Below are 27,825 nucleotides of genomic sequence, written 5' to 3'. Positions count from 1 at the left end.
CAAAAGACTGCGAGTGTGACACTCATTTATAAGAACAGAAAAAAAAAGCTTCCTGATTGGTTCAGAAAAAACTGATATCTGATTGGTCAAATGCATTGACATGTTAATTATCGATTGTAGTCGGAAATTAACGAAGAATTCCGAAATGCTGTGGTTGATTACATTGGAAGGCCATTTGCACGTGGTAAGTAAAGCGCGAATTTTTGTCATTGTTTTGGTTCCAAAAACGCACTTTAAATTCATTGTTAATGTACAATACTTATAAGCAAGTCGTCTGTGAACATCTCTAGAAAACAGTAGTATGTACTATAGTTCAAAAAGTATACGTTTTATAGAATTTTAGGTGTGTTTTTTCAGCTATCTTTTTGTAGGTCACTCAGCTAATCATTTTCAGCAGCTACAGGTCACGTACACCCCCAGCAGAAGCTGCTTCTTCAACCACGCCGCCCGACTCGTTTTCGTCCCAACTGTGTTTTCTTTATTTTACTAATATTTGTAGCCATTAATACTACTTAACAGTATTCAGTTTAACTGTTTAGGATAACTAGGCCTACATATTTAGTTTTGTTTTACAAAAGACGAAATTTGGCTATTTAAATGACCAATTTTAAACGTTTCGTTTAACAACATTTTCATTCATTTAATTGAATTGATACCGCGCCGCCGTGGGCTTGTTGGCTGTCTGGCCTCTCATCTAGTGGGTGTGTCGAAAGCGAAGACCTCGAAAGCGAAGATCGAAGACCGAAGACCTCGAAAGCGAAGACCTACGAAATGGTAGTGTGCACAAAATCCGACCAAAATCGTGATAACACCTTGAATTTACAGGTCCTGAAAAAAAAATTTGATTTTAATCGTTATATTTATATAAAAAATCATGACTTTATCTATGAACAAGCTCACGCGTTTTCGCTAATGGAGTTAATATGTGATATGGTTTTACGAACAAACACATCGCGCTATTTGCAAGGCGACGGACGCACAAGAAGTGCATCGCACAGAGCATTGAATTGAATGCAATATTAAGTCACTTGTTCCGATAACTTTGTAGCACACGTCGCCTACAATTTAAAACCATAGCCAATTGTATAGAAAAGTATAGAAAAGTAAAGGATGGCGATAGGCTTATTTAGGCTTATTTTAGAGCCTATATAAAAGGTGTCCGTATTTTGATTTTACACTTGCTTTTAAAAATGTTACGTGTGAATACAACTTACAGAGATCTTTTTTGCATTTAAATATGTTGCTATGTGTTTTTTATCTACAATATTTGCCTGTTTCTATTGTTTATTATCTAAATGTATGAATAAATACAATAAGATATTCATTTTCCTGTATTGTATTTAAACTTTTACATTTTCACCATTGTAGCAAAGATCTTATTATTATATCTTAGTATATAAGATCTTTGATTCATATTGTATACTATTGCTATTTTACTTAATCGCCAGTTTCAAAATGTTTTCTAATGTATTCATAATAGACAAATAATATATCAGTATCAGAATATTTAGTGTGGTACTAGGTAAAGAAAAATGTAAAAAGGAAAATAAATATTTCACCACTAAACAGAAAAAAATCTGCCGCAACGTTCACGCGCGCAACAGAAAATCTATCTATCCACCTTCTATCTATTTTGCATCCCCTCTTAATCGGATCGTATGATGAACGTAATAAAGCAGAAACGGTGTTGAACACATCGGTTCCCACTTGTGATGACACGCAAGGTTATTTCCTTACGGCGCACTTTGCTTCGATCTGAAAACCAATTTCAGCTCTTAAAATATTTCCCGGGCCAATGACAGTTCGTCCCAAGAGCTTACCGTGAACTAACGGAACTTTATTTTATATTTGTATTGTCAAAGTCAAAAATATAGATAGACATCACCCTCTGAAAATTTTGCTTGATCGTTAACCCGTTATAATAGTATGATTCTGTTAGATTTGTTTGTGTAGTGTCAATTCTATATTTAAATGGTCATTATACACAACCGGTAACCTGTTTCTTTAATTTTTTAAAATTTATATTTTCTTTTGTTAATGGAGACTCATGGCAGGGATGCAAACATTTAGAAGCGGGACGTCAACAATCGGGAGACTGTTGAATAGTCGTCTCATCCACAAGCCTGTGAGATAGAAGGTTTGGGGTTAGAGTGGTTAAGCCCGATAAACATTCACCATCACTTAATAAAGATTTATAGAGAGTATCTCTTTTTGTATTCACCACGGGCAATGCTTGAAAACTTATTCTTATTCGATGATGAGGACAATTGTGGTTGGCGGAACTGGGACTTCATTAAACATGTCTTTTGACAGTGTCGGTAAACGTAATACCGATTTGAATAAACACCCGTTTTAATCTTGAAAAATATATTAAACGTGAACACACTATCGTCACTAATCACATTGCAACCGTAACAAAATCGGCAACTTTATTTTGGAACGAATATTTTGTATTTCAATCTTTGATTTGAATTGCTTTTGTCTTTGTGAACGTTGACATAATGGCTTAATTAAATGTTATTCGGAATTATGGAAGCTGTGAAACTGATGATATGTCGCATGAAACGATCGATTTATAACCAAAATTTGCAGAACGCGGATGCCTATCGTTCGTTCTTTTTAGCTTTTTGTCAAATCATAATTTGAATATATTCTGTCAAATTTTGCCCGGGAAATATTTTAAGAGCTGGAATTAGTTTCCAGATCGACGCAAAGTGCAAACTTGCGTGTCATCACAAGTGGGAACCGACGTGTTCAACACCGTTTCTGCTTTACGTTCATCATGATTCTCATCGTAAGAGGGAATGCAAAATAGATAGAAGAGTATTTTCTTAACCTTATGTTGCGCGCGTCAATACGATACGTTGCGGCAGGATGTTTTCGTTTGTTAATGAAATATTTATTTTACTTTTTACATTTTTTTTCTTTACATAGTACTGTCGCTTCACCAACCACACTAACCGATACTGATAATATTATTTGTCCATTATGAATACATTAGAAACAACATTTTTAAACTGGCGAATAATTAAATCAGTAATACTGACTACAATGGGGAAAATGTAAAAGTTTTAAATACTATACAGAATAACTAAAGGAAAATAAATATATTATTGTATTTATTCATACATTTAGACAATAGGCAAATATTATAGATAATAAACATACATCAACATAATAATATTTAAATGCAAAAAAAAAAAATGGATCTCCAAGTTGTATTCATGCGTATAACATTTTTAAAAACAAGTGTAAAATCTATATGATACGGATAGGCTTATAGGCTCTAAAATAAGCCTAAATAGGCCTATCGCCATCCTTTACTTCTTACAATTTACTTACTGTAGTTTATTTCTATACTTTTATACAATTGGCTATGGTTTAAAATTGTAGGCGACGTGTGCTACAAAGTTATCGGAACAAGTGACTTAATATTGCATTCCATTCAATGCTCTGTGCGATGTCCTTCTTGTGCGTCCGTCGCCTTGCAAATAGCGTGATGTGTTTGTTCGTAAATCCATATCACATATTAACTCCATATTGGCGAAAACAAGTGAGCTTGTTCATATATAAAGTCATGTTTTTTGATAACATAACGATTAAAATCGAAATATTTTTTTAGAATCTGTAAATTCAAGGTGTTATCATCGATTTTGTGTGATTTTGGTCGGATTTTGTGTACACTACCATTTCGTAGGGTCTTCGCTTTCGAGGTCTTCGGTCTTCGATCTTCGCTTTCGAGGTCTTCGCTTTCGACACACCCCTCATCTAGTAGTAGTAGTAGTAGTAGTAGTGACAAGTGTAATAGTAGACCAGGCTTCAGCGCGTGGTGCCTACGAAAACGGGTTTCACTAAATTTTAATTAAGAATGAAATAATGACTACAGGAACAAATGTATGAAATTAATTAATTCTACTTTATTTATAGCAAGCATGCTAAACAGGTGGTGCCTAGCCTATTTAATTACTAATAGGGATAACGATGCAAAATTAAAAGTTGTTATTTTTAAACCAATTTAAATATTATATGTTAGTATTTTGTTTCAATATTCCAATAAAGAAAGAATTAAGAAAATCTGACTTGTAGTTTTCGAAATATAGGGTCTAAAACATCGCCGAAAATGATCGTTTTTGGCCACGAACGTTGTAAACAAATTGCGCCCTCAGTCGACAATTGTATGAACCACACCGTTTTTCGCTAGAATAATTACATAAAATTATGTTTTATAGTAATTTATTTTATATATCAACATTGGAAATATCAATAAAATATATTATTAAATGTTTACAAAATATATAAAGTTGTTTATTTAACGGAATTCGTACAAATTCATTGCTCTAAATTGGTGTAGTAACGATCAGTACAGACAGACCATGTGACTTCGCAGTACACGCGAGAGAAAACATTCCGCTGTGGGTGATTCGCGTCCACCAATCAAATAGCCAGAATCCAAAATCATTCAACCGTGAGCCCTGCCGATCGCGGAAAATCTCAGCTTTGATTGGATTACGATGACATCATATCACAAAATGGTGGTTTTGTAGTTGAGCCTCACGTAATTTTCACAATTTTATTTCAAAAATGAAATAAATAGACCTTCTTTATGATATATCTGATTTTTCTCTAAAAGATTTGAATAATAAAGGCTTCATATCGAAAAAAAAACGTTTTTTTGGCACTTATAATAAATATTTCTCAGAGAAAAAAGCACATGGCATGTAGAACTATATTATCTTGGCGTAGGAAGAAAAACAAATCCCAGGTCATGAGAGGCTCAACTACAAAAACAAGGTTGAATAGGGTTAGGTCACTGGACCGTTCGAAGGTTTTTGAGTAAACAATCTACCGCGTATGGTCGTACGCGCTAGACAGTACGATATTTTAACCACATTTTTTACATGTTTGGTTGAATGTAATGAAGATAAAAAATAGTTGATCTTATTGAATGATATGTAAATAAATAAATACTCAAAAGAATTATGTTTACAGTTCAATTATTTTCAGAATAATACTACATAAAAATGTGTTTACCAATGGACAAATAATCGCGTCAATGACATAGCGCGCATGGTAACGTACGCGGAGTTGAATCGTGGCAATAACAATGGAGTCAACTCTCGGTAACCCTATTACTAACCATGTGCTTTTTTACTCTAATAAGATATTTATTTTAAATATTTAATAATATGGTGGTGCACAAAAGAATCCCATTCCCATTTATGGGATTACGGCCGATGCCCTACATTATGTCAGTAAATGGAAAATTATATCCGTCTGATTTCAAACGCAATACACCACGACTCTAAAAGGTTTAAAATTCAAGTAAAAGTCGTTATATTACATTTTCTACACTTGTGATTCGATTCGTGCATTCCAATTTTGTTGGCTGAAATGGATTTGTTTAATTTAGGATTTTATTTGATAGATATTGTATTTCAAGTGTTTGATGTTGGAAATTTATTACCTTCACTAGTGTCATGGCCTAAATACGAATGCCAACCATGGCTCAACCAGAGGATGTTAAAAAGCTTTTACGATCTCTTCTCATCTCTCAGAAAGGAGGCGTGCCTCTACAGTTACTTGCAAGTAAGAACATGGTAACATTTACAATGTCAAATAAAGAATAGTTTCATAATACTACTTATTTTATGCTAATTATAAAGTGCTGCTACAAGATGGTATGATACTTTTTAGTTTCCCAAAATTGTAAAATGAAAAAATTATCTTTGGTGATAACATTGCCGCTAGTAACATTCCTTTTTAGGTCATTACAGATCATTGACCTTAGTGATAACATTGTCCAAAGTGTGACATTTTCTTTTTAGGTTATTACAGATCATTGACCTCAGTGATAACATTGCCCAACATGTGACATTTTCTTTTTAGGTCATTACAGATCATTGACCTCAGTGATAACATTGCCCAACATGTGACATTTTCTTTTTAGGTGATTATAGATCATTGATTGGTGATCATATTCCATATACTAGATTTGGTTTTCGCTCATTAGAAGAATATTTGCAGTCTATTCCTGATGTGGTTCGAATTCAGAGGTAAGGTATACAAGGTGTCTATAAATCAGAGACTTATTAAGCTTAAAGTTTGCGAATTTCGTTTTCTGTTGATATGGATGAAATATTTCTGAAATAAATTGATTAGTACTGTATTTCTTTTGGAGAGTAATAATAATAGCAAAATAGTTGATTCAATGTAAAGATTTGAATCTCTGGTGTCAAACAAAATGTTGTTGTGAATTAAGTAGATAAAAGAAGTCTTTCTGAATACACTGGAATTTTTGTATTATCACTATTTAATTGATGACTAACAAATGAACACAATGCATGTATTGTTAGAATTGCCTTGTGTAGGCAGCCTTCAGTTGATTAATTTCTATTTGTTGCTAATATGAAGTTAAACTTGTTGATAAATCGTTTTTTCCCAATTTGCTTTCAGCTGGGTTCCTAGTGTTATAAAACTTAAGGAGAATAATGTATTTGGAGGACAATTATAATAGAAAAAAAATTATTTTATGAATAAATCCACCAGTGAAAACACACTCCAAGACGAGTGGTTATAATGACAACCCAACGGAAATAATTAAGCGTCAGTTAAAATAAATACAATGTTCCCCAGCTTAAGTGGCAAGCTATGATTAGGATGTCTACCATGATATCCGGCCGTGTGTGAAAATTGAAATAAAGAGGACCACAATATTATTATTATTGCATATTATGTAAACTGAATTTTTTGTTTTTTTTGCACAGGGGAGCCGAAGGCTACATTTGTTGTCCTGTTGCTGATGCGGCTTCAGCTCATGTACACAGTTTGGTATCACGGCAACGCACACAAAAAAAGAAAAAGGTATTTCATACACATGTTTCACATTTTTCTCAAAACATGCCATTTAATGGTTGTGAATGTGCTGTCAAAGACAAAATTATAAATGTTTATTTTTATCTTCAGACTAGGCGTCCAGTAAGGGCATCTTTTATCAATTTCAAGAAGTCTCCTACAAAAAGACATTTTGGGCCACAATCCGCCACAAAATCATTTGCACCAAAAATATATCCACAAAGTAATGGTCGGCAAGTAAGAGGAAATGTACAACCGCAGTTATCCGTACCTAGAAATGGTCCTTCAGGTCCCTCTTTAAGACCAATTAAGGTAAATTTAGGCCCTAACTTTGTTTTTGCCAACCAGACAGACTTCCTGCTATTGGCTAGTGCTTTTCACTTGACCAACAGGTAATAATAATAATAAATGAAAACTTATATAGCGCCGGTATCCTCCACCCATGTGGCGCTCATGGCGCTTTGTGCATTAAATTGACTCGCCACCCAATCACTAGTATTCCACAAAAGCTGGGAGTAGAGTAAAAAGAGTCCGAAGTTGCAACCCTGAACATTTTGGGCTGCAATCTGATAGTCCATAAAAGCTGGGAGTAGAGTAGAAAGTTGTACAAGTTGCAACCCTGACAATTTGTCACGATTGAACCCTGGATTTCGATAGCAAGGACATAAACCACCAAACTACAACTCCACTTTATTTTGTATATCATTACCAGTTACTTAATGGTCTGGGTTTTTTTTATATACAGACACAAACTCCTGTAGCAAGTGGACTGCCACCTCGTTTACAAAGACGTCTTGGTCACAGAGTTACTACTCATCAAAGCAGTGCTAAGTCATCCAGTAAAACAGTTGCAATCTCTAACTTGCCAGCATCCTTTGGTCCTGTAAGTGTTAATGTACCGTATTCTTTGTCAACATTACATTGAATGGCCAAGTTTGTGACATTTCTATTTGGTAATAACTGTGAACATTACATTGAATGGCCAAGTTTGTGACATTTCTATTTGGTAATATTTTGTAATTTCTTTTCAAGGATCTCATTAAGAAGCACTTTGCCAGTATGAATCCAGTGGAGGCTAGTCTAGATGCTGCTAGGTAAGTACATCTTAGCAGTACAAGTAGTTTGATCCACTGTAAATAAAGACTGTGTTAAGTCTTGCAGATTAAGGTTGTGATGAGGTAATCTTGCAGGTTTTTAGTTGTAAGGTAGTCTGGCAGGTTGTAAGGTAGTCTTGCAGGTTGTGAGTTGTGTTATGCTGTTAATTCAATATTAAGTATTGCACTCCTCCCGGCCTTTAAGACTATCTTGTAAATCGCACCACCCGATAATGAAATATTGTGACGCAAGTTGTCGAATGCAATTCATGTTCCGGTCATGACAAGTGCCATCCTGATAATGATGCAAGTATTGCACTTGTCCCGGCCTGGAGATGACTTGACCACTGCATCCACTTTTCCCAGCTGGGAGAGGACTTGACCACTTCATCCTAACATACCAGAATATGAAATGCCAACAAATGTGTGGTTGGAATTCTGAAGGTTAGGAGCTGTGCTATGCTGTTGTTTTAAAAGTATTGCACTTCTCCCGGCCTTCAGATTTCAACTATTGTCTTCAAGAGGAGCCCAACTTTGATCATCTTTAGTTCGTTTGCCGATCGTTTGTTTTAATTATTCTGCTTGGATCGGCCTTTTACAGGATTTATGAATAGAAGTATGGGGAGACCAGGACGTGTACACTACTTGCAATTAATGATAGTATTGCACTTGTCCCGGCCTTCCTTTGCTTTTGTTGTCAACAAGTAAAGTCAAAAGAAGAAATGGGCTTATTTTGTTTGTTATTCATTAAGGCCTTGGCTTGTACAAAACTGTTACACTTTGCCAGTATTGCACTTGTCCCGGCCTTGATGAGGCAAAACATTACATTATTTGCTTATTTCAAAAACCTACAGAAAAAGCGGAATGTATAGTACACACATTTAAAGAATAAAATTTAATGCAAGTCTATCAACATCGTTATCATTTTTTTTTATTCCATGACCAGTTCAGTTGATACAAAGTTACTTGTATGTTTTATTTAAATCCAACAGCAGAAACAAAATGTCTTTTCCAAGATCATTTTTTATTTAAGCAGCAGGTCTTACTAAGCAGAGGATTAATTGCAACAGAGAAGAGACCAAGAGAAAGCAAGTTTATCAGCTTGCGTGTTTGAGGTACAAGGTCGTGATATTTGCAAAACTGGCATTTAAGTTTTAAGTATTGCACTTGTCCCGGCCTTGTGGTCACAGGCATTGGCAGCTAGCTCATAATGACATCAGCTTCATCAATACAGATCTAAATTGTTGTCTTTTCAACATCAAATGAGACTTAGTTTATATGCACAATATAATTTATCCATCTTGTAATTGGTGAGCAGACTTTGATGTTGGATGTGTTGTAATTAAATAAGTACAGTATTTATGTAAAAATGTTAATGTCAAACATTTTAAATTTACCTGGGCATATTCAGTGTAACTTTATCAAATGTATGCTTTTAATAAAATGTTAATGTCAAACATTTTAAATTTACCTGGGCATATTCAGTGTTACTTTATCAAATGTATGCTTTTAATAAAATGTTAATGTCAAACATTTTAAATTTACCTGGGCATATTCAGTGTAACTTTATCAAATGTATGCTTTTAATAAAATGTTAATGTCAAACATTTTAAATTTACCTGGGCATATTCAGTGTAACTTTATCAAATGTATGCTTTTAATAAAATGCAGGGCATCATTTATAAGGAGCGCCTGCGCGACCGCGCTCCTCCGCGCTCCTCAACAGGCTTCGAGGAGAGCAATTTATCGCGCTCCTTAATTTTCAAAATAGAGCCTAGCTTTTGACATGACAGTGTTGATTTTTCTGTCAAGAGGCCTAAAAACACGTGGATTTTTAAAAGTTAAAACCAATCTAGGCCTAGGCTAATAATATATAAGCTAAGTTATAAAGCTACAAGCCTAATGGCAGTCCCTCGTTTTTAAGGATCGCGAGCGCGATCGCAATCAACAACCTTCGAAAAGGAGAGCAATTCATCGCGCTCCATCTCACAGTGCGAGGTACCAACAAAGGGATTCCCCTGCCTGCGCGCATTCAAGGGGGCGAGTTTACTTCATCGCCTCATAGTGCAACCAGTACGGTGTCATAGAAACACCTCCTTTACAGGAAGATCATGTCCCAACCAATAATTTTTCCCTTTATGTTTTTATGGAACGAGTTAATAAAATATATTTAATTTTAAAAGGAAACATTAATATAGGAGGCCTAAATATAATGTTTATTATTTAAAAAAGCTTAGCTGCTGGTTGCTTTAATTATGTCATTTTGAAGATGGATTATTTCTTCGAAAGTTCTAACCAATTTTGGTCACTCAAATCCTCCTCAAAACACGTGCTGATGTGTGACGTCAGCATCTTCTAGAAGCTCTCTCAGCCCTCCCCTATTGTGCGTGCGCCCATGTGTGACACATGTAAACACGATCAAATATCTTTCTTAATTATTTTAAAATGACACTTTGTAACTTATTATCAATATTTTAATGGCTGTTGCATGTTAGAATTGTATAATTTATGAATTGCAGGTAAATACTTTTCAGGTTTTCTGTCTGATTTCTAGGCCAACAAGCTAGGCTAGAAAAGCTAGGCTAAAGGCATATAGTTGGCCAGGACAGGATTCTCCAGGCTCCTGAAACCCAATCTACCCAGGCAGGCCATAACAAAAAAATTGGCTTGAGTTTTTTGTACTGTAGAATAATACGATCCCCACGGAAAATATTGTGTGTAAAGGTGGGTGTGGGGGATTTTAGGGGAGAGGTACAGTATACATTTGTTGTGCCCGGGGGGGGGGGGGGGGGGGTATCCCCTGTCGGGCAAAAAAATGTGTACAAAAAATTAATAAGGGCCAGCCATTTTTAATAAGGGCGACCATCCTTCAACTTCAACATAAATATTTGAGGAGAGCGATATAAATTTTTGCAAGGAGAGCGAATTGCTCTCCTCGGTGATTTGAGGAGAGCGATTTGTTGCTCTCCTGGGTTTTGCATACGTGATGCCCTGTAAAATGTTAATGTCAAACATTTTAAATTTACCTGGGCATATTCAGTGTTACTTTATCAAATGTATGCTTTTAATAAAATGTTAATGTCAAACATTTTAAATTTACCTGGGCATATTCAGTGTAACTTTATCAAATGTATGCTTTTAATAAAATGTTAATGTCAAACATTTTAAATTTACCTGGGCTGGGCATATTCAGTGTAACTTTATCAAATGTATGTTTTTTATAAAATGTTAATGTCAAACATTTTAAATTTACCTGGGCATATTCAGTGTAACTTTATCAAATGTATGCTTTTAATAAAATGTTAATGTCACACATTTTAAATTTACCTGGGCATATTCAGTGTAACTTTATCAAATGTATGCTTTTAATAAAATGTTAATGTCAAACATTTTAAATTTACCTGGGCATATTCAGTGTAACTTTATCAAATGTATGCTTTTAATAAAATGTTAATGTCAAACATTTTAAATTTACCTGGGCATATTCAGTGTTACTTTATCAAATGTATGCTTTTAATAAAATGTTAATGTCAAACATTTTAAATTTACCTGGGCATATTCAGTAACTTTATCAAATGTATGCTTTTAATAAAATGTTAATGTCAAACATTTTTAATTTACCTGGGCATATTCAGTGTAACTTTATCAAATGTATGCTTTTAATAAAATGTTAATGTCAAACATTTTAAATTTACCTGGGCATATTCAGTGTAACTTTATCAAATGTATGCTTTTAATAAAATGTTAATGTCAAACATTTTAAATTTACCTGGGCATATTCAGTGTAACTTTATCAAATGTATGCTTTTAATAAAATGTTAATGTCAAACATTTTAAATTTACCTGGGCATATTCAGTGTAACTTTATCAAATGTATGCTTTTAATAAAATGTTAATGTCAAACATTTTAAATTTACCTGGGCATATTCAGTGTAACTTTATCAAATGTATGCTTTTAATAAAATGTTAATGTCAAACATTTTAAATTTACCTGGGCATATTCAGTGTAACTTTATCAAATGTATGCTTTTAATAAAATGTTAATGTCAAACATTTTAAATTTACCTGGGCATATTCAGTGTAACTTTATCAAATGTATGCTTTTAATAAAATGTTAATGTCAAACATTTTAAATTTACCTGGGCATATTCAGTGTTACTTTATCAAATGTATGCTTTTAATAAAATGTTATTAGAAATGACACTAATCTATAAATGGCTTAAAAATTATAACCAAACATTTTTGTTAACAGAGGGTGTGTGGTAATGAAATTTGCTAATGCGAGTGCTTCAGATGTTAAGGAAAAGTTTGATGGTTCACTGTTCATTGGAAGAGAAGGCTCCTCTAATATATGTGTCACTGTTGAACCAGGTAGAATCTTGTAATCAATGTGATCCATTAATCCCTTGTCTTCTGTCCCTGTTAGTTCATCCGATAGTATAATTGTGTGTCCATACCATTGTAATCTTCATTTAATTCTTTTACTCCATTATTTTGTTTTCTTGAATATTTTCATATGTCTCAGTTCCCCTCAATGGTATAACAACTTCAAGTTGTTATTTAACCAGTTCATTATTATGATGTTGCTAATGTGGGTGCTTCAGATGTTAAGGAAAGTGTGTTCCCCTCAATGGTATAACAACTTCAAGTTGTTATTTAACCAGTTCATTATTATGATGTTGCTAATGTGGGTGCTTCAGATGTTAAGGAAAGTGTGTTCCCCTCAATGGTATAACAACTTCAAGTTGTTATTTAACCAGTTCATTATTATGATGTTGCTAATGTGGGTGCTTCAGATGTTAAGGAAAGTGTGTTCCCCTCAATGGTATAACAACTTCAAGTTGTTATTTAACCAGTCCATTATTATGATGTTGCTAATGTGGGTGCTTCAGATGTTAAGGAAAGTGTGTTCCCCTCAATGGTATAACAACTTCAAGTTGTTATTTAACCAGTCCATTATTATGATGTTGCTAATGTGGGTGCTTTAGATTTTAAGGGAAGTGTGTTCCCCTCAATGGTATAACAACTTCAAGTTGTTATTTAACCAGTTCATTATTATGATGTTGCTAATGTGGGTGCTTTAGATGTTAAGGGAAGTGTGTTCCCCTCAATGGTATAACAACTTCAAGTTCATTATTATGATGCTGGTTTATTTATGTTCTAGATCTAGAGTCTCAAGGAAAAGATGAACTAAGCATTTTAGAAAGAATTCAAAAGGCAAGTTTAGAATGGAATAGAATAGAAAAAAATGTTTATACAAAGTTAACAAATGATAGCCAGCAAGCAAGTAAATTCTCAATTGAATTAGATGTTTATAAATACATATATTTTGTGTTTTTATAATTGACAAGCAACTGATGTTCCGTTTTGAAAGCCTCTACAAAGGTTATGTAACAACCAATTGTTTTGCATATTGCATTAATATTAATAAAGAAGCTACACTATAGCTGCAATCATGTTAAAAGCCTGTAGTGATGTGAAGAAGAAAAACGTATATTTTAGTTTATATGTATATTTTTTTAATTGTTTAGATCATTGGAGAAAAGCCTCACGGTTTTTGGCTAAAGGATCTTGGTAGTGAATATAAAAGGGTGTATTGTGAGACGTTTCCTGATATCAGCTTAGATGACATGGAGTCGGTTGTGAAAGTAGAAAGGTAAGTTCTCTAAAGCTATCAAACTTTATGCGACAAAAAAGTGTGATGTGCCCAAATATGGTAGTGATATACCCAAGTATGGTAGTAGTATGACATGTTCTTATATAGGCACATCACTTTTTTTTGTCACATAAAGTTTGATGTCGAAATGTCCCCAGCTATGCAAACAAGTAAGTATCATAAAAAGCTGTTTGTGAGTGATTTTCAGTGCAGTAAAGGGATTTTGCAATTCATGGGAGCATATAGTGGAACAGACTTTCAAGTAATATCACAGTGTAGCTCATTAAACATTTTAAACCAAATTTAAAAACACATCAAGCTGTTGGTATCTTGGTGTGTAGAAATGAAGTGTTGTAAATTGCACGCCTCAATGGCATCTTAGGAGTGTGTTAGGCAAGTGATTGCACTCCACGCCTCAATGGCATCTTAGGAGTGTGTTAGGCAAGTGATTGCACTCCCACACCTCAATGGCATCTTAGGAGTGTGTTAGGCAAGTGATTGCACTCCACACCTCAGTGGTAGCTTAGGAGTGTGTTAGGCGAGTGATCGCACTCCACGCCTCAAAAGATAAAGGCTTACTTCTTACTTTACATTTTGTTCCGTTTGTCATAACAATGTTATAATTATGAATTTTGTTTTAACAGGTTACACAGCAGTGTTATACTTTATCCAAAAATGAAAGTAACCATTCACGGCAAAGGCCAAGTTCAACGCACTATTACCAAAGAAATTCCAAAAGTCTCAATTCCTCCACCAGTACTCAAACCTGTTAAGTAAGTAACTTAGTTTGTATGTACTTACTGCTAAATCAATATGGTTACGTTACAAAATCATTGTTTAGTTTGTACTGCAACTAATTTGTCCCTTCAAATATAGCAATAATTTCAATTGTTTGTTTACAGGTCTCGTGTAGTAGTGTATGTTACATACGTATTGAGTTGTGGAGAGTTTTTTGTGCAATATGAAGATAGTCCAATTGTTGAATTAGCAGAAAGGTTATTTAATCAGTGTGAGGTAAGCTTGTCAATACTCTACCAAATTCTTAGTGCTGTATCTCCACACACATGACATCATGTGGTGCCTGTGTCATATATGGTTGGGTTAGAGGTTATATTGACTCTATAAATATAGGTTTCCATGTGAAAATGTGAATGCTATATCATAGCATTTACCTATGATACTAGACAACAGACAATGGGCTTCAATTTGAAACCCATTGATTGGTATCTTAAAATATTTAATAGGTTGTTTTTTTTATGCTGTGTATGATAAAAGCAAGTTTGTTTTTTTTAGAGTTGTTCGCAACCTATGTCTAGATATAGTAGAGGAGAATTCTGTGCAGCAAAATATTCTGAAGATGGTAACTGGTGTCGAGCAAAAATCTTAGAAGTAAACCAACAGCCAAATAAGGCAAGTTGAATTAAGCAAGAACTTGATATATACCAACTAATTTCAGCCTGCAGCTTATGTTTTCCAAACTCCTCAGCTTTCAAATCTAAGCATTGGGTTAAACTAAGTCCATTTTCTGTACTTAGGATCAAGAGGAGATCCAAGTTTTCTTTGTTGATTATAGCAATCAGGAGTCACTTAGACAGATATAATTATAGTTCTTAACTCCACAGCTTTCAAATCTAAGCATAAACTAAGTTCCTTTTCTGTACTTAGGATCAAGAGGAGATTCAAGTTTTCTTTATTGATTATGGCAATCAAGAGTCACTTAGACAGACATCATTACAGTTCTTAACACCACAATTTGGCAAAGAACCTGCTCAAGCTATCAAGTGTTCATTGAGTGAAATAACTCCATTAAAGGTAAAAAGCCTTTATTGTCTAATATAGTAGTGTCGCAAGCAAATCCAGAGAATATCCACAAGTTTACTTTTTTTCTAATGATTGTAGGGTGACAAGCGATTTAGCAGTGAAGCTAACTCAAGATTCCGTGAACTAACCAAAGATACCCCATTACTTATGACAGTAGAGGATATTATAAGTAAGACAAATTACAACTTGTTTATGTAGAGCATTGTTTTATGTACGGGATTGTGAACTTTAAGAAGGATAGTGTATGAATTTGCTTCATAGGCAATTTGCCAAACTATATAAAAACAAAACAAATTATTAAAACATTTTATCTTGATTTATATTTGAAATGCATACTAGCCTATCATTTACATTATTTTTTTTACAGATGATAAATGTGTGGTTAATTTGTTAACATCTGAAGATGTTGACATAGTAGAAGAGCTATGTAAGGAATCGTTGGTGCATGGGATGTACCCACCTCCACTTGTCTATCCTGAAGAATCACCATGGGAAGTCACTATCTCGTATAATTTAGGCATCAACGACTTCTTCTTTCAATTTTACCATTATACTGTAAGTCAGCTGCCATGTCTTTGTTTTTAATAAACCAGAATAAATAAATAAAAAGATATGCTCTCTTGCGTCTAATGCATTTAATTTCACTAGTATAATGCAACTCTTATTTTTGAATATCAATGAATGTCTGAGATGATCCCTTTTTGTGAGAAATACTTAGTCTCATGTCATATTTCACTAGTATAATGCAACTCTTATTTTGAATATCAATTAATGTCTGAGATGATCCCTTTTTGTGAGAAATACTTAGTCTCATGTCATATTTCACTAGTATAATGCAACTCTTATTTTGAATATCAATTAATGTCTGAGATGATCCCTTTTTGTGAGAAATACTTAGTCTCATGTCATATTTCACTAGTATAATGCAACTCTTATTTTGAATATCAATTAATGTCTGAGATGATCCCTTTTTGTGAGAAATACTTAGTCTCATGTCATATTTCACTAGTATAATGCAACTCTTATTTTGAATATCAATGAATGTCTGAGATGATCCCTTTTTGTGAGAAATACTTAGTCTCATGTCATATTTCACTAGTATAATGCAACTCTTATTTCTGAATATCAATGAATGTCTGAGATGATCCCTTTTTGTGAGAAATACTTAGTCTCATGTCATATTTCACTAGTATAATGCAACTCTTATTTTGAATATCAATGAATGTCTGAGATGATCCCTTTTTGTGAGAAATACTTAGTCTCATGTCATATTTCACTAGTATAATGCAACTCTTATTTTTGAATATCAATGAATGTCTGAGATGATCCCTTTTTGTGAGAAATCCTTAGTCTCATGTCATATTTCACTAGTATAATGCAAATCTTATTTTTGAATATCAATGAATGTCTGATGATCCCTTTTTGTGAGAAATACTTATTCTCATGTCATATTTCACTAGTATAATGCAAATCTTATTTTTGAATATCAATGAATGTCTGAGATGATCCCTTTTTGTGAGAAATCCTTAGTCTCATGTCATATTTCACTAGTATAATGAAAGTCTGAGATGATCCTTACTCCTACATTATTTTTAGGAGGAATTTGAAGCCATGGAAGCAGAGTTAAACCAGTTTTATTCCAGACAACCAAATGCAGTAGAAGGTCAACCAAAGATCGGCCAATCATACGCTGTGTGTACAGAAAATTGCTTTTTCAGAGTAGTTGTCAGTGGATTCTCCAATAACAAAGCAAGTATTTCATTCCTTTTTTTTTTGTTAGCTTCTGATTAGCATAGTCAAATGGCCAAGCAGTTAAGGCAGGGGCGCTATTTACCTTACCTAAAGACGATCCAAGACGATGGTTCACACAATACCCCTGTATCGGGGGATTACCACCTATCTGATAGGACAGTGATTAATTTACTTTTGGTAATCCATGGCCACATGTTCCTATAGACATAAAATAAATTTTCCAATGTTCCAATAAAGCTAATTGGTCTTCTGGCCTTTTTAGGTCATGTGTGATTATGTTGATTATGGTGACAAGGAAGTTCGAGACTGGTCGCAATTCCGCTCTCTTGATAAAAGGTTTTTGACACTTCCGTTCCAGGTATGTTCTTTTTGTTTATAAATTACATCACCAAAATATTTTTACTTAGAAAAGAATACATACATGTCTAAAGATAGTGTCCACTATCAAGATATTATGTCTTTTGTGTACAGGCTGTCAAGTGTAGTCTAGCAAACCTTGGCCAGTTTTCAAACAATAAAAGAGTAATAGACGCATTCATTGAACAGACTGAAGATAAGATAGTGCTAGCAGAAGAAGCTGGTAAAAGGTATTTTAAGTACATATATGTATATAAATCCAAAAGCAAAGTACTGAACAAATGACAATGCTTTGGGTATCAGTGGCTAGATCTCAATGGAGATACAAAATAAAATATGCACAGAAAAAATGACAATGCTGTGGGTATCAGTGGCTAGATCTCAATGGAGATACAAAATAAAATATGCACAGAAAAAATGACAATGCTGTGGGTATCAGTGGCTAGATCTCAATGGAGATACAAAATGACAATGCTTTGGGTATCGGTGGCTAGGTCTCAATGGAGATACAAAATGACAATGCTTTGGGTATCAGTGGCTAGGTCTCAATGGAGATACAAAATAAAATACGGTAAGCACTGAAAAAATGACAATGCTTTGGGTATCAGTGGCTAGATCTCAATGGAGATACAAAATGACAATGCTTTGGGTATCGGTGGCTAGGTCTCAATGGAGATACAAAATGACAATGCTTTGGGTATCAGTGGCTAGGTCTCAATGGAGATACAAAATAAAATACGGTAAGCACTGAAAAAATGACAATGCTTTGGGTATCAGTGGCTAGATCTCAATGGAGATACAAAAATGACAATGCTGTGGGTATCAGTGGCTAGATCTCAATGGAGATACAAAATAAAATAAGCACTGAAAAAATGACAATGCTGTGGGTATCAGTGGCTAGATCTCAATGGAGATACAAAAATGAGAATGCTTTGGGTATCAGTGGCTGGATCTCAATGAAGATACAAAATAAAATGAGCACTGAAAACAAAATAAACAGCCAGAACAATTAGAGCTTTTGGGCAACACTAGTACATATTTAATATACCTATATTATTTATATTTGTTCGTTCTTTTTGTGCTGAATCAATCATGCTTCTCATTCTCATCTCTATTTTTTACCATTTAAGTATATGCTAATACTTAAGTAAACTTTTCATAATAGTGGAAGCCGCCTTGAAGTAGTGCTGTATGATGCCGAATGTACTGGAGAATCTATCAACACGTTTCTTGCAAGTGTTGTGGAGGACGACAATTTAAAACAACAATGTCCAGAAGTAGGTGCTTAGTATTTTCTTAATATATATGCAAATTAGTAATTGTTTCTGCATTTAAAAATGTTTAATAATGAATGTTCTATTTACAATGTAAGGTTGGTAAGAAGATAGAAGTATATGTTAGTCATGTAGAGGATAATGGTGTTTTAAACATACAAATACCAGGGCCTGGATTAGAGAGGCTAGAGTCACTTATGGTGAACATGGGAGAACACTTCTCAAAGGTAATTCATGTTTATTTTTAAAAAAACATTTAGACATGTTTAGGATAAAATGCTCGAATTATCAAATTAATCATTTTTTTGCAATTTCGGATATTAATTAAATGTGTATTTTTAAAATATTTAGCCATCATCTGCTGAGGAGTTCTTAGTTGAGCCTAAATTTGGTAAAAAATGTTGTGCTAAGTTCAGCCAAGACCAAACCTGGTATCGAGCAGAAATTACTAAAGTTGTCTCAAACACACAGGTAAATAGTTATTTACTAGATACCTGAAACTGTTCATTTAATATAATTTTTAATTGTTTCAAGCAATCTTTATATTCATCAACTTTATTTTATAGGTATCCATTAAATATGTGGATTATGGAAACACTGAGGTCGTATCGATGACATCGCTACGAGAGCCAAAGGTCAACATCCCAAGTCTAAGAACGTTGCCACCTCAATCGCTTCCATGTATTCTAGAGGGCGTCCCGCCTAACCAGCTTGGTTACAAATGGGGAAAATATGCTTCTCAATGGTTGTTTGATATGTTAGAGAACCAGCTAGTACAGATTGAGGTATATAAAAATAAGGTTTTTGTTTTAACCTTTGGTTGTTTGATATGTTAGAGAACCAGCTAGTACAGATTGAGGTATATAAAAATGAGGTTTTTGTTTTAACCTTTGGTGGTTTGATCTGTTAAAGAACCAGCTAGTACAGATTGAGGTATATAAAAATGAGGTTTTTGTTTTAACCTTTGGTTGTTTGATATGTTAAAGAACCAGCTAGTACAGATTGAGGTATATAAAAATAAGGTTTTTGTTTTAACCTTTGGTTGTTTGATATGTTAGAGAACCAGCTAGTACAGATTGAGGTATATAAAAATGAGGTTTCTGTTTTTACTTTTGGTTGTTTGATATGTTAGAGAACCAGCTAGTACAGATTGAGGTATATAAAAATAAGGTTTTCGTTTTAACCTTTGGTTGTTTGATCTGTTAAAGAACCAGCTAGTACAGATTGAGGTATATAAAAATAAGGTTTTATGTTTAACCTTTGGTTGTTTGATCTGTTAAAGAACCAGCTAGTACAGATTGAGGTATATAAAAATAAGGTTTTTGTTTTAACCTTTGGTTGTTTGATATGTTAAAGAACCAGCTAGTACAGATTGAGGTATATAAAAATAAGGTTTTTGTTTTAACCTTTGGTTGTTTGATATGTTAAGAGAACCAGCTAGTACAGATTGAGGTATATAAAAATGAGGTTTTTGTTTTAACCTTTGGTTGTTTGATATGTTACAGAACCAGCTAGTACAGATTGAGGTATATAAAAATAAGGTTTTTGTTTTAACCTTTGGTTGTTTGATCTGTTAAAGAACCAGCTAGTACAGATTGAGGTATATAAAAATAAGGTTTTTGTTTTAACCTTTGGTTGTTTGATATGTTAAAGAACCAGCTAGTACAGATTGAGGTATATAAAAATAAGGTTTTTGTTTTAACCTTTGGTTGTTTGATATGTTAAAGAACCAGCTAGTACAGATTGAGGTATATAAAAATAAGGTTTTTGTTTTAACCTTTGGTTGTTTGATATGTTAGAGAACCAGCTAGTACAGATTGAGGTATATAAAAATAAGGTTTTTGTTTTAACCTTTGGTTGTTTGATATGTTACAGAACCAGCTAGTACAGATTGAAAATGAGGTTTTTGTTTTCATCTGATCTTTCTTGTACAGGTAGTGCGTGGTAAAACTGATCAGAGACCAGCTACTGTGCTACTTGTGATTGATAACATTGTAATGAACGATCAAATGCTTGAATTGGCAGACGAGCTATTTCTGTAAGTATTGAATGGCTACATACCACACCAGGATATAGCTACTAACATGGATTAACCATACTAAGATTAGAAGACATTTAAGTTAAAATTTGTTTGATTTTGTTTCATTAGGGACAACAAACAAGCTTCAACTGATGACAAAGTGTCAATGGATAATGGTATTTCCAAAGACAAGAATATAAATGGGAGTGAAACTGTTCAAGATATAGTGAAAGATATGATGAATTTCTCCATAACTCCTACACAGTTGAGAAGACCGTCGACAGATTTAAAAGGCAGATCAAGTCCAGAGTTATTGTTAAAGATGTTACCAATGCCGCCCTCGCTTGATATCCCTGCTCCTGCTGATGATGCATATTGGGATGTTGTCGTCGTCAGTGCCAAGGATCCGTCTCATTTTGTAGTGAGTTTTCATATTTTCTATACTAAAGGTCTGTCTACACTATCAAACTACCAAATATGGTAGTGATATGATGTAATCGTGTCCATATATGGGCACATAACATTTTTTTTTTTTGCATACAGTTTGATAGTGTAGTAACGTTGTTCATAGTGCACATGTCTACAAAATAGTTTGACAATTAAATGGGATGTCCCCAAAAATGGTAGTGATATGATGTAATCGTGTCCATATATGGGCACATAACATTTTTGTTGTTGCATACAGTTTGATAGTGTAGACAGAGCTTTAAATATTAGTAACGTCGTTCATAGTGCGCATGTCTACAAAATAGTTAGACAAAATAAATAGGATGTCCCCAAATATGCTAGTGATATGATGTAATCGTGTCCATATATGGGCACATCACATTTTTGTTATCACATAAAGGTTGATAGTGTAGACAGAGCTTAACCACAAACTATTAATTTGTTCTTTATTTTATTTATATTGTTTTCTTTCTTTTTAGTGTCGGCCTTTTGTTTCTTCTAAGTCTTTTAATGACATGTTGTTCCAGATGAAAGAACATTATTCAAATGTAAGTATTTGTTATTTAATTCATATGTATACATATCTGTACACATAGGTTTTGTGTTGTATCATTATTTTATTTTACTAGCCACATAACTATAAGATATATTCATTGCTATAGACTTCTAAAGAAACACCAGTTGGAGAAATTCAAGTAGGGGAAATATATGCTGTGTACTCGAATGATAAATGGCAACGTGCAAAAGTCTATACTATGAACGAACACTCTGTGAATGTATATCGTGTTGATGAGGCAGACTATGACATCGTAAGCCCAAGTGATGTCAGAATTTTGATTCAGCAATTTAGGACGTTGCCATTCCAGGGAGTGATAGCTAGGCTTGACGGTAAGTAATTTGGGATGTTACCATTCCAAGGAATAGAAGCTAGGCCTGCCGATATATATTTTTCTACGGTTAGTGTAGATTTTTATATAAACTATAATCATTACAATTTATTTTTTAAAGGAGTTGTGCCTCTGGACAATGCCAAGTTTCATAGCGACGGCGCTGCATCTTTTTTCCAGAACATTGTCAAAGGAAAAACATTTGTATCAACAATCAAAGAAAAAATAGAAGAATCCTTCCACATATTTAAACTTGTTGTTGAGCTAACAAACACAGAACATCCATTGTATGACATTGTGATAAGTGAATATCTTATTGAATCAGGGGTTGTATTAAAGCTATGAGACATAGATAATGTGCAATGGTTTGGCAAACATGTTTGGTGCTTGTTTCTGTTCCCCTGTCTTGTTGCTCAACATTCAGACTTTTACACTCTATTCTAATTGTGTATTTAAAGATGTATTGTTCCCCTGAAAAAAAATTTATTTTTTAATTTTTTGTTGAATATGCCATTTCAATATCACATAATAGTTATCCACTTTGACAATCGGATAGAAAAAAAAAATTATTTATCTGAAAAAAACTGTAATTTAAAGCAAAAAAATAGTCAAATTGCCTACCAGCCAATGTATTTTTGGTTGAATTTACCATTTTGTCATTTTGCAATTTTTACAACCATTTTTTTTTCTACAAAAGTGATTAACATTATTAAAACTATAAAATAATCAATTCAAAGTCTGATTTTTATATTTTTTTGGGGGACAATATTGTCTATAATACATAACAGTATAATATATCCTATATGTTCTACAATGTCTGCAACGAGTGTAAAGATAAATCCATTTTTTACACTTGTAAAAATATTTTAATTTTGAAACTATGCCTTTGATTACATCATATCTGTATAACTTATGTTCTAAAATATATACATTAGTATGTAATAAAAATATTAATTTGCACTGAATTATACTGATAATTTGCGCTGAAAACAAATGAAAATAAAAAATAAAGTAAATGGAGAGGTTTGGAGGATGGATATGTCCTGCAGTGGACTGCAAGAGTAACAGAAAACTATATACTAATGTTGCATAATACTGTAGTCATTTAAACAGAAAATAATAGTCATTTGAATATTCGCAGAAAATTATATAATCTCTAGTTAGTGTATCAATGTACGGTTTATGTGTACTTTGATTATACTATAAATACTTATTATGGTCTGGGTACAGAAATGTTAACATTATATGTTGAATTTTACGCAAATTCTAACCAATGAATTGTTTTGATGATATTCATGTATCAACAAGCTGACTGACTGTAGGCCACTGCTAAAAACGAGTAATTATTGTTATTGCATACAGATATTCATGTATCAACACGCTGACTGACTGTAGGCCATTACTAAAAACAGTAATTATTGTTATTGCATACAGATATTCATGTATCAACAAGCTGACTGACTGTAGGCCACTGCTAAAAACAGAGTAATTTAATATTGTTATTGCATACAGATATTCATGTATCAACAAGCTGACTGACTGTAGGCCATTGCTAAAAACAGAGTAATTATAATTATTGCATATATAGTTGATTTTTATTTAATAAAGTGTTATTTTCACGGAAATGTTTCGTTTCTTGTGTTTTTATATAGTGCACTTTCTTTTTTAGTAGAACGTAAGTTGCGTCTCAGTAGTCAATACAATGGGTGACGTTTTATTTTGTTTGACGACGTACATGCGCAAACGAATCATGAGTTGACTAATCACATGTGATGATAGTTTGGATGATCCACGGATCGTGATTGGTCCAGTTACTTGCGGTGCAAGCAAGTAATTTAACCAATTGCAAACGAATTTTCGAGCTGTCGCTTGCCATTGGTCAACTCGCTTGTGTTGCGTCCCAAGTGGGAACCAGTTATACAAATCGCTTTCTGACGACAAAGATGGATTGTCACAGTTACCATTCGTAGAACTTCCAGCAGAACCTGGTTGGTAAGAAAACGTCATAGATTGAAATCTTTGAGATGGATGAGAGGCCGCAGACCTTTACGACGGGTGGACATTGATTGAGTAGCTACTTGACCTGCTGTATATCGGATTGGCTGCCATTCGAGAACCATGTGTTAGGCTTAGCGCCTTTGCCGCACGGATACGTTTTCTCTGCACTGCTTCGTTTTCTAGTTCTCTTGCAACTGCATTCGCTGCCGTTATAAAATCAAGAACTATATCACTATCATTCATTGCGAAAACCCGATGACCGACAAACACGTACAAAGCTTTGTTGATTAACGAAATTTCTTGCGCAGATTCGACTAAACTTTTCGGAATGTTTAACGAATCAGCAAAGCGCTTTTCCCATACTCCATTCAAATTAGAAGATATGATTTTCGTTATGTGAGCCAAGCACCTATCTATAACATCCAATACTTCTCTAGCGTTATTTGAGTTCCGTTTGTAGGCTATTCTGTTGTATGGCATACTATTGCTTTCCTGGAATCAAAATAAAACGTTAGAAAATGTGATGGATTGTTTGTGGCAAAAAAATCGGACACTCTCTGTAGTCACAGTAGTCAAAATACAGGGAACCTTAACCCTAGGAAACGCAAGTACGTAAGCGCAAAGCAATCAGGTTAACCAATAACAAGCGACAGTTCGACAACTTGGTTGCGCGACGCACGTCCTTACGTTACGTCCTAGTGGGAACCAAGCTTAAATCGTGGTTCCCACTAGCGACGCAACACAATGACGTAACGCAACGCAAGTGAATTGACCAATCACAAGCGATGGCTTATTCGCTTGTGATTGACGCTATCGTCGTTGATCGTTAACAGTTCAACGACGATCGTTTAAAAACGATCAAGTTGAAATGATAACGATAGCGAGTACCTTTTCCTGTAAATCGTTAACATTTCAATGTTTACGTAGAAGATCGCCGATTATTGTTAACGATAGCGTCGACTAACGTCGACAGGAAAACAGGCTTAACTCAAAGTTCTTTGGAGGTAGTGTATTACTTATGAATTAAATATCATGATACTTACATCTGACATTGTTCTTTTTCTTCCACAGTTGTATCTAAAAAGGGACAGTTTTTGCTTGTTACCTGCGGCGGCGCCATCTTGGATGTATATTCTGAGTTTACACGCAAGTTCAACATTGTAACTCTTGTTCCTGTTGAACCTAAAGTTTACTGTATACGCACCATTTGATCTTCTTAGTTCTTCGTGGATATTTGTTAGCTGTATATACTATAAGAAGCAAATTCAGAAAGAAAGAATATTACGTTTTGTTGTATCAGTTTGGATGTATACATTTTTGGTGCATAATATTGTTTACATGGCGAATAAATACTACTTAAGTTAGGTTTGCGGTACGCCATGGTGTTAACAAAAGGAAATAAGGTATGGTTGAGAATGTATCGATGTTTCGACGGTTGTTATGCTACAACCGTCGAAACATTCCCAGCAATACATTGTATTTTCTTTTGAAAAACAATTGAAATGATAATTCCACAACACGAAAATACCTTTCGTTTTCCTCCATTTACAGTCCATCCTTCGCATATTCCGGTGACGTCAACCGCGAGAGTTTCATTTGTAACACGACTGATGTCTAGCAGAAGTTCCCGTGACCCATCGACATAAGTCAAATGTCGACTAGTTTGCTCCTGCACGACGCTCTGTAAATGAAGTTAAACAATCTGAATTTGCGTAATGTGTTACTCTCGCAACATTAGAACTTGGATGCAAGTAACGGCACTTAAGCTTAGTTACCACTTGTGTGCACGCAACGCAAAGACGCAACTACCGTAACTTGATTCTAGAGAGACGCAACGCAAGGACTTAAGCACATCGTAGTGATAGGTCATCTCATTGCGCCTACTGCGTCTAAGCACCAAGCTTTATTTACTACTTATGTTTCGTAGTATTTTATTTCCACTTTAGTAATCGCGCATAAATGAACAATAAGACCAAGTACTAAGAATCTGCAGTCGATACTAACCTGTGACTGTATCTCTGAACTCGGCCAGAATGCGACTTCAATAAGAACATCCTCTGTATACTGTTCACCAACAAATGTAGAACATTGTATTGGAAGAACAACACGATTTATATCTGAGCTGTCGACGTCACAGTCCGTGAAATTCAAACACGTATAGATACCGGTTCTATCAATTGATATAGTGCATCGTGAATTGTCTTTAATAAAGGCATGTTCTTTGGCAGAGAGCTCCGTCCACAACAGAGAGTCATCTTCCTGGTAGAATGGTACAATAGTTTGGTTATCTGCGTATTTAAATAATGGAAACGATAACACAAGGTTTTCTTGAAATGATAAATGTCCGTCATGTGATATACATCCAACACGTATCACAGGAGACGCGTACGTAGGATTTCCATGCACGCGCTTCACAACCATGCGTTCCATGTACAAATAAATGGTTATGCATGAACCAGTATGTAAGCTCAGGGGTGGTAGAAGAAGTGTGACGTCGTAGTGGTCAAGAGAAACTACCCCTCCACTTTCGTCGATGCATATGGCGGCGAAGTCTTCAGTCTGGTACGTAGCACCGACGTGAAACTCTTTGCCTGTTCTTAGTATCATTTCAATATACGTCTCAAGATCGGACTTCATTTTTGACACCTGTTAAAACAAAAAAAGATGTTTTGGAGAAATTCGAGAATACGATAGATCAACATCAATTTCAACAAGAAATGTCATAAACTACGTAGCTATAACCAACTTTAAAACATTTAACTACCGCTAGAAGCAACACTAGTCAACATATCAATTCTGTAACATTCATACCACAGTATCGATCCTCCTGGTGGCACTATACCACCACTATAATACAGATACCAGCAGCACCATTCAATTCAGTTTGTACACACAGAACATTATTGATAGTCAACTAAATAGACATAATTTACTGGTATAACAGAAGGAAATATAAAATTCACGTTTAAAAGGATCAAAATAGATTGAACATTAAAAAAAAGACAACCAACCGTTACATATTACAGATTCGACTTTATTTATGTTGTTATTCATCGCCCACGTTATTGAACCCATTCATTGTTCAGTCATGTTTTTCTTAATCTGGTATAATAATGGTATCTCTGAAGACCAAACTTTGCTGCATGTGTAGGCCTAGAGTAGGCTACATTTTAGCCAAAAAGCCCTTGAGTAGGGCCTACTACAGACTACAACAAATATTACTACCAACAATTACATTCTTCAGATTCATCAGATTCTGTTTAGTATAAGTTCGTACTCACTTTTGCTACTACTGCTTTGTATGGTGTCAATTGTGGAATACTATTTGTTGCTATTCATTCTGTGAAATAATGCGTGACTGAAACGGAAAGGAAAGTGGATTAGGTTGCAATATGCCCACTCCTAGTACCCCAATATATACAACAGTATTTGGTTTAAGACCACTTAATGGTAAAATTCAAAGTATTTTAATTTATATATTTGATAGTGTGTACGTGTTAATGGTATCTACACTATCAAACTTTATGTGACGAAAAAATGTGATGTGCCCATATATATGGACATGTTGATGTCATATCACTACCATATTTGGGAATATCACTACATATATGGGCACATCACACTTTTTTGGTAAAACTAGTTTGATATTGTATGTAGAGCTTTACTG

At 34.3% G+C, this 27,825-nt stretch overlaps 1 protein-coding gene across 2 annotated transcripts; it reads left to right on the top strand.

Annotated features, from left to right (window-relative positions):
* Nucleotides 1–170: 170 nt before the first annotated feature.
* On the top strand, nucleotides 171–23,780 carry LOC140040384 (tudor domain-containing protein 7-like). 2 transcript variants are annotated; one of them, XM_072086294.1, is made up of 28 exons: nucleotides 171–184; nucleotides 5,474–5,586; nucleotides 5,948–6,053; nucleotides 6,765–6,861; nucleotides 6,964–7,164; nucleotides 7,598–7,735; nucleotides 7,885–7,946; nucleotides 12,199–12,317; nucleotides 13,111–13,163; nucleotides 13,478–13,602; nucleotides 14,247–14,375; nucleotides 14,505–14,616; nucleotides 14,896–15,012; nucleotides 15,268–15,414; nucleotides 15,502–15,592; nucleotides 15,791–15,978; nucleotides 17,020–17,172; nucleotides 17,438–17,533; nucleotides 17,647–17,762; nucleotides 18,698–18,809; nucleotides 18,905–19,033; nucleotides 19,158–19,277; nucleotides 19,373–19,591; nucleotides 20,741–20,844; nucleotides 20,956–21,247; nucleotides 21,753–21,821; nucleotides 21,936–22,161; nucleotides 22,282–23,780. In XM_072086294.1, exons 2-28 carry the CDS (start codon nucleotides 5,493–5,495, stop codon nucleotides 22,503–22,505), a joined length of 3,639 nt encoding a protein of 1,212 aa, XP_071942395.1. In that variant the 5' UTR covers nucleotides 171–184; nucleotides 5,474–5,492; the 3' UTR covers nucleotides 22,506–23,780. The 2 variants fall into 2 exon arrangements, with proteins under 2 accessions (XP_071942395.1, XP_071942387.1); XM_072086286.1 differs by lacking the exon at nucleotides 171–184 and having other exon boundaries at nucleotides 5,431–5,586.
* The last annotated feature ends 4,045 nt before the right edge of the window (nucleotides 23,781–27,825 follow it).

This window comes from Antedon mediterranea, chromosome 1 (assembly GCF_964355755.1).
Source record: "Antedon mediterranea chromosome 1, ecAntMedi1.1, whole genome shotgun sequence".
Lineage (NCBI taxonomy): Eukaryota > Metazoa > Echinodermata > Crinoidea > Comatulida > Antedonidae > Antedon > Antedon mediterranea.
The sequence above is the reverse complement of the archived record's forward strand: the minus strand, read 5'-3'. Positions and strand labels throughout refer to the sequence as shown.